Below are 9976 nucleotides of genomic sequence, written 5' to 3' on the forward strand. Positions count from 1 at the left end.
TTTTTCAATATCTTTTATCAAATAACTCCACTATTTTAAGTTTTTGTAGCTTATATTTGGCTGTCATTCATGTGGGTGTTTACTCACAATTTTCTTACTTTAAAAAATTGTCTTTTTACCACAAGCAACTCAATTTCTTCAGAAGTTTCTGCGTTGAAATTCTTTGAGGCCTGAGATGAATGTTTCTTCCTCAAGAAAGGACTTGGGTTTGTTTCTGTTATTTTCTGAAACCACTACCAATCCAGGATAACTTCAAATTCCTTTCTGAGACAAACAGTTGGTGTGAACTCAGGCTGCAAAGTCACATGAGGACTAGCCCGTTGTTCAGTATTTATGGGGAAGATTTTTCCCATATAACAAGCTTTGAGGTAATCAGTTTTATAGGTAGTCCCAGGTGGGAGTAAGGGATAAAGATGAACAAATGGGTTTATTTCTAGTGCACACATTTTATTCAGAATGATGTTTCGTAAAGCCCTATCTAAATGGGAGATCCCCTACTACACTCTCCACCTGCTTGAGCCTAGATTTATCTTCTGTCCCTGCATTTTAGATTTCGAGCTCTCCTAGGTGATGGAGATGGGTGCTTAAGTTCATGGAGTGCTACAAGTGCCCTCAGGTTGACAGCCAACACCAATATTTGATTTTAATGTTTCGATTTCATTAAATCCTTAGCCTGATTATTCTTTCTTTTTGACCTGCTCATGGGTGTCTTCAAGACATTTGAGTATAAATATAGGCATAGGAACAGGTATAAGTTAGGTATGGATTTAGATATGAATATGGAGCTAGATATTAATAAAGAGAGATTAGATGTAGACATAATCATAGAAATGAATTCTATATATTTTCAATGGGAGATTTGCTCTGAGTACCCCAGTTCATCATGCCACAGGATACTATCATCATTTACTTCCTTAGACTCTTGATAGTGGATCCCGTCTAGCTTTGGAATGCATTTCTGTACATTTTAAAATTTAAACTGAAATGTTTTCTGAGCCTTTGATTTTATGCATTTCATTTAAATAACAATGGATACTTAAATAATTTTTGATTCATTAAATATTAACCAAACAAATTGAAAAGATACATTCATGCAAGAGAAAATGTAAGATGAAATACAGATGAAACAACAAAGATGAGGAAACATTATATTATATATTTAACAAATGTCTATTAGCCACCTCTTATGTGTCAAAACAACGTGCTAGGCTCAAGGGTGGTGGGGTAGATGTTACCCTCATGGATTTTACAATCTACAGACATAGTCATCAGAGTCCATGATAGATTAACTCCTTCTCTCTTCTTCAGCTACTCAAAGACATCTGCCTCACTAAAATCACCGCCAATGCTACCTTATAACAGCAGCTCCCTCTCTACTGAAGTCTCAGACTTCATCCTGAATTGCTTTGTCAGGTCCCCCAGCTGGCAGCACTGGCTGTCCCTGCCCCTCAGCCTGCTTTTCCTCCTGGCCATGGGGGCCAACGCCACCCTGCTGATCACCATCAGGCTGGAGGTCTCTCTGCATGAGCCCATGTACTACCTGCTCAGCCTCCTCTCCCTGCTGGACATGGTGCTCTGCCTCACCGTCATCCCCAAGGTCCTGGCCATCTTCTGGTTTGACCTCAGGTCCATCAGCTTCTCAGCCTGCTTCCTCCAGATGTTCATCATGAATAACTTCCTGCCCATGGAATCATGCACCTTCCTGGCCATGGCCTATGACCGCTATGTGGCCATCTGCAAGCCTCTGTACTACCCATCTATCATCACTGACCAGTTTGTGGCAAAGGCTATTCTCTTCATCTTGGCCCGGAACACTTTTCTTACTGCACCTATTCCCATCCTCTCTGCCTGGCTCCATTATTGTGGAAAAAATATAATTGAGAACTGCATCTGTGCCAACCTCTCTGTGTCCAAGCTCTCCTGTGATAACATTGCCCTTAACAGAATTTACCAGTTAATTGTGGCCTGGACTCTTCTGGGCTCCGACCTCATCCTCATCTTCCTCTCCTATACCTTCATCCTAAGAGCCGTTCTTAGACTCAAGGCAAAAGGGGCAGCTGCCAAAGCTCTGAGCACATGTGGCTCTCACTTCATTCTCATCCTCTTCTTCAGCACCATCCTGCTGGTTTTTGTTTTTACCCACATTGCCAAGAAGAAAGTTTCCCCCGATATCCCCATCTTACTTAATGTCCTACACCATGTAATTCCTGCAGCTCTCAACCCCATTGTCTATGGGGTACGAACCCAGGAGATTAAAGTGGGGATTAGGAAATTACTGAGGAGGGTGGGAGAGAGCAGCAACTAATCGTGTTCTAGCTTGACTTTTCTCAACCATGAACACAAATCACAGTCGAAAGGCAGGGACATGGGGATAAAATTACAGTCCTAATCCTCTCTCTGGACATGCCTGAAGATATGAACTGCATGGTTTCCCTCTTACCCACAGTCATAACACACCTTTTACCTTCCATCAATTTCAGGAAGCGACTAAGGATACAGACGTAAAATTCTCGTCATGGTAACCAGACCAGGGGCTATGAAAGTTCATGAGCCGAGCATCACACTTCATTGTCTGCCCCTGATTAAATCCCTTTTAGAGTCAGTGTGATGGAAAATCCATACTCACTTAAAGATGTGTGGCTGATGGGAAGTATCAGAACTTAAAGACAGTGCATGACTTTGGAGAAGTAAAACGAGATGAAAAAGCAACTGCTAAAAACTGTTGAAAATGACCATTGCGCTTTAATCTTTCCCTCAGGCACTCAAACATATTTATTGAAAGTTATTTTATGTCCGGCACAGAGCTAGAAAATGGGACTCTAACATACATAAATCTTGATCCCATTACTCTAAAGCCTAGGGGAAAAGCCAAAAACATGTAAAAATCAATGTAAGAAGAGTTAGATTAAAACACATAAAGAAGCCCAGAAGAGAGAGGAATTTGTTTCTGTAGGTGGGACTCCTTAACGTATCTGACCTCCTCCTTCAGTCCCTCAGTCAGAACTGCCTCCCTCACAGCTTCTCAAAAACACAAATCACATTCCTGTGTCTGGGAATTTTTGCTTGCTGTTCCTCTGGCCACATAGCTCCTTCCCTCAGGTCCATGGTGTCTCCCCGACCACAGTATTTAAAAATAGTACCCAACAATATTCCCCCAAAGCACAGATGATGTCCTAACACCTTGTCTGTTTCCTTGTTGTGCACATTAATCCCTATCTACTGACTGTACATTTTGCTTTTATTTGTTTAGTCAGCCCTACCTTTACTAAAATTTAAGCAGTAGAAGGGCAAGAACTTTTGCCTGATGTGTTCACTGTTGTATTTCCAGTGCCCAAACAGTGCTAGTGGTATGGTAGAGACCACAAATGTTTAGAAATTAATGACTGAATACACGTTGAATAAATGATTGAATGTATGGTATTTTCTAGGCATATAATTCAGGCATGGTCCTTGTCCCCTGGGTTTTCATACTACTTATCAAGAGTGAGGGAGACCATATTTCATACAATATTCCATGGTCTGAGGATTGTATGGAATATTGCCAGGGGACAAATGGAGGCCTTGAGGTAAGACCAAAAGTACATTTTTAGTTACTGAGTTTGAATACGCATGAGAAACACAAGTAGAAGTGCATAGTAAGCCCTTTGCCTTACTTAGAGGTCTAGCACTCAAATAAGATGTATGCTTGGGAATTGACTACAGGTCATCTTTAAGCAATGGGAGTAGGCAGAATGGCCTAATGAAATAACGAAGAATAGAAAGAGCAGGAAGCCCACCAGAAAGCCCTGAGGAGCCTCTATATCATCCTTTTTGCTAGTGTGGGGAGATTAGCATGGAGATTACAAAAAGATGTAGTGGTCAGGGGAAAGGAAGCAAAAATAGGAGAGTCACAGGAAGAAAGCACCTCAAGGGGCACCTGGGTGACTCGGTTAACCATCTGCCTTCAGCTCAGGTCATGATCTTACGATCCTGGGATCAAGCCCTGCACTGGGTTTCCTGCTCAGCGGGGAGCCTACTTCTCCCTCTCCCCTTCCCTCTGCCCCTCCCTCTGCCCTTGTTGCTTCTCTCACTCTCTAATAAATAAATATATTTTTTAAAAAATCACCTCAATATGGACTGTGATCACGTAAGAGGCTCTGGTCACCTTCATTCAAGGCCTCCTGTAGATTCTGTGGGGCCCTGTCTACATAAGTAACTTAATGTTTAAAGGCATTGAAAAAATAGATGGGCTCATGTGGCCCATTATAAAACATATACTCATATAAATGAATATTATAAACAGGTGAAAAGAAATTCTTACATATATATTTATTGTCCTCTCCGTGCACATAAGGATTCTTTGTTGTGTCAAAGCATCATCTCTTGATAAAAGAGAGAACATGGAATATATTTGAAAAACTAATGGTTGCAAGTTTCCAAATCTGATAAAACTTATAAACCCAGAGTTCCAAGAAGCTCAATGAAACCCAAGAGTAAGAAACATGAAGAATAACTAAGGTCCATCATAATCCAATTGTTCAGACGTAATGCTAAAGAAAAAAATTGTAAAAGCCAGAAAAAAAGATACATTACATACAAAGGGATTAAATTAATCACAAAAACAGATTTCAGAAACAATGCAAGTGAAAAGACAGTAGGGGAATATTTACAATAAACTGGGAAAAATGTATACAAAAACTGAAATAACTTGTCACCAGTAGGCTTACACTCAGTGTTTACAAAGATTCTTTAGAGAGAGGGAAATTATCAGATGTAACTATGATCTACACAAAGGATTAAAGAGCATCAGAATATGTTACAACATGGTAAATATGTAACTTTTTCATTGTTTGAATGTATTCTTTTTCTTATGGACAGAAAACTCTTTTTTACTAATGAGTAAATAAGCATAAAGAAATAGTGCTGAAAGAACAAAATTTAAACGAGAATAAAGATGATGCAAAATAATGGGAAATCCATTTATAGTATGTTTAAAAATTAACTTCTTAGGATTAAATACAATTGGTAAAATTTCAAAGCAATAGTTTATAAATTCTCGAAAAATAATTGCCTACACTGTAATTTTACCATCTCCAGGAAGGCAGATGAGGGAGGGGGTGAGTCAATAGGGGAGTGTACTAAAATTATTTACTCCAGTTTCAAGTTTCACTATGCTATTCTGTTGTGTTGAATTCACATTTTGAAAAGAACAATTAGAAAGAGTTTTTTTTGTTTTTTTAATGTAGCAAACACTGGATATGAAAGTGAATATAGGCAGTTGGTTTTTATAGTAGTTTCTTTGCCTAGTCCTCTCTGCTCTAATGAGCAAGCCCATTCTTTCCTGTAGGCTTCAGGGTTTATATTTTAAAGAAGGTTCTTACAGTCTTTTTTTTTTAATGTTCCATTAGCCAGCATATTATTAGTTGCATATAACACCCACTGCTCATCACAACACATGCCCTCCTTAACACCCATCACCTAGTTACCCCATCCCCCACTCCCTTCCCTTCTGAAACCCCCAGTCTGTTTTCCAGTATCCATAGTCTCTCATGGTTCATCTCCCTCTCTGATTTCTCCCCCTTCAGATTCCCCTCCCTTCCCCTGCTGGAGTAGTGCTGGAGCTGGGGTAATGGAAGGTTACTTTGAGGGGCTGGTTTGCCTAGGGTGTGAGAAACATGAAATATTAAAGCCCAGACCTCAATAAACTTGCCCTAGGGTGACGATCACAAAACTCACCTAGAGGATTTGCAGCCTAGACCTTGCTCTTCCTTCTTTCCTTACCTCCATGTATGTTTTCCGTAGGACTACTTAATTGTCCCGGGACACATGCATACAGGATATAATATTTAAAAAATAGTAATACTATGGAAAAAAGACCACGAACTGAACAACCATATCATAACAAGCAGAATTAATGGGCTAGAAAGAATAACAGTTAAGGATAAATTAACAATGCTTAGCATATAAGCACAAAGTATTTATTAGATAAATAAAAGTATTAATGTGCTCAAAGACTTAATAAGAATATTGGAAATATGAAGTTGGGCATTCAGTTAATAAAAAAAAAAAAGAAACAAATTGTTTAAAAAATAAAACAGTTGTGGGGAGAGGAGTTAATATGTTGGAGGAGTAGAGGGACCCTAACCTTATCTCCTCCCTCAAACACAGCTAAATAGTTACCAAATCACTCAGAACACCCAAGAAATCAACCAGAGGTCAGAGAGAACAATAACTGAAAGTCTACAGTAGAAACGCACCTTGTGGAAGGTAGGAGGTGCACAGAGTTGAATTAGGGGAGATACAGCTGTGGATATGGCAGCAGGGAGGGGGCCTGCCTACAGAGCTTCCCACAAAGTATTACAAGCAGTGGGGCACAAAGTCTGATCATTTAAAAGTCCAGTACCATGAGGGATGTGCTTGGCTTAAAGGTGCTCAGGTGGTGAAGCAGGACAGAATCCCAGGAACGAAAGCATGGTCTGAGGATCCCCTGGATCACAAGAAGATCAGGGGCACCAACTTGTTGCACTGTTTCCAGGCATAGGAGCAGGAAAGCTGGCTAGTAGCAGGGGGGCTTCGTGCCAGTTTTCTGTTTCGTGTTGCCGTAAACTGTGAACCACTGCTCAGTTGTGCAACCACTTTCCTGGGACCAGCCAGCAAATTGCAAAATCACAGGGAGACCCTTCCCCAGAGGAACAGCATGGGTCCAAGCCATGAGAGTCCCTAAAATTTGGAGTTTTGAACCTCAGTCACACACCTGAGATAAAAAAGCTGAGTCACAGGCAGGGTGAACATGCAGTGTTCAGACTGAAACTGTGGACACAAGAGGGGTGACTGATTGCTCTTCTGTGAGTGCTTACTGAAGAGTTGGGGGGGTGGTGAAAACTTTCAGCTCCAGGGCTAGAGAGCAGGGTGCTGCCATATTCATCCTGCCAATCAGAGATGAAAGCCCACAGGGAGCAAAACAGCTCCACGCAGTGGAGGCCAAGCTACTTACACCAAGCCTCATCCCCCTGTACCCTGGAGGCCTATTTACACTGAAACAAGTCAACCTGAAAATCAACACACCAGCCCCTCCACCCAAAGACCAGCACAAACAACTGACTCATAACAAGTCTACTGAACACAGTACAGCAAAGCTTCAGCTCTAGGGGAAATAGGATACAGCTTCCTTTTTACATTTATTCATTTTTTATTATTATTTTTTCATTTATTTTCTTATTTTCAATTCCTGTTTTACTTTTATTATTTTTTCACATGATCTTTCATTTTCCCCTATGGAAATTTTAATCTTATTCTTCTGATTCCCTTGGGACAGAATGACTACCACTCAGTAATAGTTCTTTTTCTTTTTTTTTTATTATGTTCTAATGAATCATTGAACACTACATCAAAAACTAATTATGTACTATACAGCAGGTAACAACATATTATTAATTTTTTAAATTTTTATGTTTATACATTTTTACATATTTTTTGGTTTATTTTCATTATATACATATATCATTTCATTATATATATTGGTATTTTGGGATCTAGATTATTTTAACAAGCAGATGAAAACACACCCAAGACCTACTTTTTTTGTTGTTGTTTTTGGGTGTTTTTCTGTTTTTTGTTTTGCTGTTTTTGTTGTTTGTTTTTTAATTTCTTGTTTTCTTTTCTGGACAAAATGGCAAGACAGAGAAATTCACCCCAAAAGAAAGAACGGGAAGTAGAACTCAAGGCCAAGGAATTAATTAATACAGATATAAGTGACATGTCTCAACTAGAATATAAAACAATTATAAGGATACAAGCTGGACTTGAAAACAGCATACAAGACACAAGAGAATCCCTTACTGCAGAGATAAAAGAACAAAAATCTAGTCAGGCCAAAATTTAAAATGCTACAACCAAGATGCAAACCCAAATGGAAGCCATAAAAACAAGGATAGATGGAGCGGAGGAGTGAATCAGTAGTATAGAAGATAAAATTATAGAAAATAATGAAGCTGAAAAGAAGAGGGAAAGAAAAGTAATGGATCATAAAGGTAGATTTAGGGAACTCAGCGACTTATAAAGATAAAATAACATTTGTATCATGGGAATCCCAGAAGATGAAGACAGAGAAAAGGGGGCAGGTTTCTTCAAACAAACTATAGCTGAAAACTTCTCTAGTCTGGGGAAGGACACAGACATCAAAATCCAAGAAGCACAGAGAACTCCCATTAAATTCAACAAAAACCTGACCATCTCATAGTCAAATTCACAAACTACACAGAAAAGGGAATGAATCCTGAAAGCAGTAAGGGAAAAAAAAAAATTCTTAACCTACAGGGGAAGACAGATTAGGCTTCCAGCAGATCTGTCCACAGACACATGGCAGGCCAAAAGGGAAGGGAGGGAAATATACAACATACCGAATGGGAAAAATACGCAGCCAAGGATTCTTTATCCACCAAGGCTATTATTCAGAATAGAAGAGATAAAGAGTTTTCCAGACAAGTAAAAACTAAAGGAGTTCATGACCACTAAACCAGCCCTGCAAGAAATTTTAAGAGGGACACTTTGAGTGGAGAAAAAAGACAAAAAGCATGAAAGACTAAAAAAAGGACCAGAGATGGGCACCTGGGTGGCTCAGTCAGGTAAGCATCTGCCTTCAGCTCAGGTCATGAGCTCAGAATCCTGCGATAGAGCCCTGCATCAGATTCCCTGCTCAGCAGGGAGTCTGCTTCTCCCTCTCCCTCTGTGATCTCTTTCACTCTCACTCTCAAATAAATAAAATCTTTAAAAAAGTAAAATAAATAAAAAGGACCAGAGAACATCACCAGAAATACCAATGCTACAGGAATATAATGGAACTAAATTCATATCTTTCAATAATCACTCTAAATGCAAATGGACTAAATGCTCCAATCAAAAGACATAGGGTTTCAGAATCAGGAATAAAAAACCAATATTCATCTATATGCTACCTAGAAAAGACTCATTTTAGACCTAAAGACACTGCAGATTGAAAGTGAGGGGATGGAGAACCATCTATTATGCAAATTGATGTAAAAAAAAAAAAAAAGCCAAAGTAGCCATACTTAGACAAACTAGATTTCAAAACAAAGACTGTAGCAAGAGATGAAGAAGTACATTACCTCATAATTAAGGGGCCTATCCATCAAGAAGATCTAACAATTGTAAATGCTTATGCATCCAACATGGGAACATCCAAATACATTAAAAAATTAATAGTAAACATAACAAAGCTCAGGGATAATAATACAATAATAGTAGGGAACTTTAATACCCCGCTTACATCTATGGGCAAATAATCTAAGCAGAAAATCAACAAGGAAACATTAGATTTGAATGATACAATGGATACGATGGACTTAAAAGATATATTCAGAACATTTCATCCTTAGGCAGCAAAATACACATTCTTTTTAAGTGCACATGAAACATTCTCCAGAATAGATCACATACTGGGTCACAAATCAGCCCTCAACAAGCATAAAAAGATCAAGATCATACCATGCATATTTTCAGACCATAATGCTATGAAGCTTGAAGGCAACTACAAGAAAAGAATTGGGAAGACCTCAAATACGTGGAGGTTAAAAAACATCCTACTAAAGAATGAATGGGTCAACCAGGAAATTAAAGAAGAATTTTAAAAATTGATAGAAACTAATGAAAATGAAAATACAACTGTTCAAAGTTTTGGGATATAGCAAAGGTGGTCCTAAGAGGGAAGTACATTGCAATACAAGCCTTTCTCAAAAATGAGAAAAATCTCAAATACACGAGCTAATCTTCCACCTAAAGGAGCTGGAGAAAGAACAGCAAATAAAACCTAAACTAAGCAGAAGAGAACTAATAAAGATTAGAGCAGAAATCAATGAAATAGAAACTAGAACAGTAGAATAAATCAACGAAACTAGAAGCTGGTTCTTTGAAATAAGATCGATAAACCCCTAGCCAGACTTCTCAAAAAGAAAAGAGAAAGGACCCACATTAATGAAAT

The 9976-nt window shown here is 38.8% G+C and overlaps 1 protein-coding gene across 1 annotated transcript; it reads left to right on the top strand.

The window, feature by feature from the left end:
* The first annotated feature begins 1345 nt into the window (after window positions 1–1345).
* Window positions 1346–2327, top strand: LOC103680031 (olfactory receptor 56A3-like). Its single transcript, XM_008709556.1, has one exon. The coding sequence runs from the start codon at window positions 1346–1348 to the stop codon at window positions 2303–2305; it is 960 nt and encodes a 319-aa protein (XP_008707778.1). The 3' UTR covers window positions 2306–2327.
* The last annotated feature ends 7649 nt before the right edge of the window (window positions 2328–9976 follow it).

Source organism: Ursus maritimus, unplaced genomic scaffold (assembly GCF_017311325.1).
Source record: "Ursus maritimus isolate PB19 unplaced genomic scaffold, ASM1731132v1 scaffold_16, whole genome shotgun sequence".
In the NCBI taxonomy this organism is placed as follows: domain Eukaryota; kingdom Metazoa; phylum Chordata; class Mammalia; order Carnivora; family Ursidae; genus Ursus; species Ursus maritimus.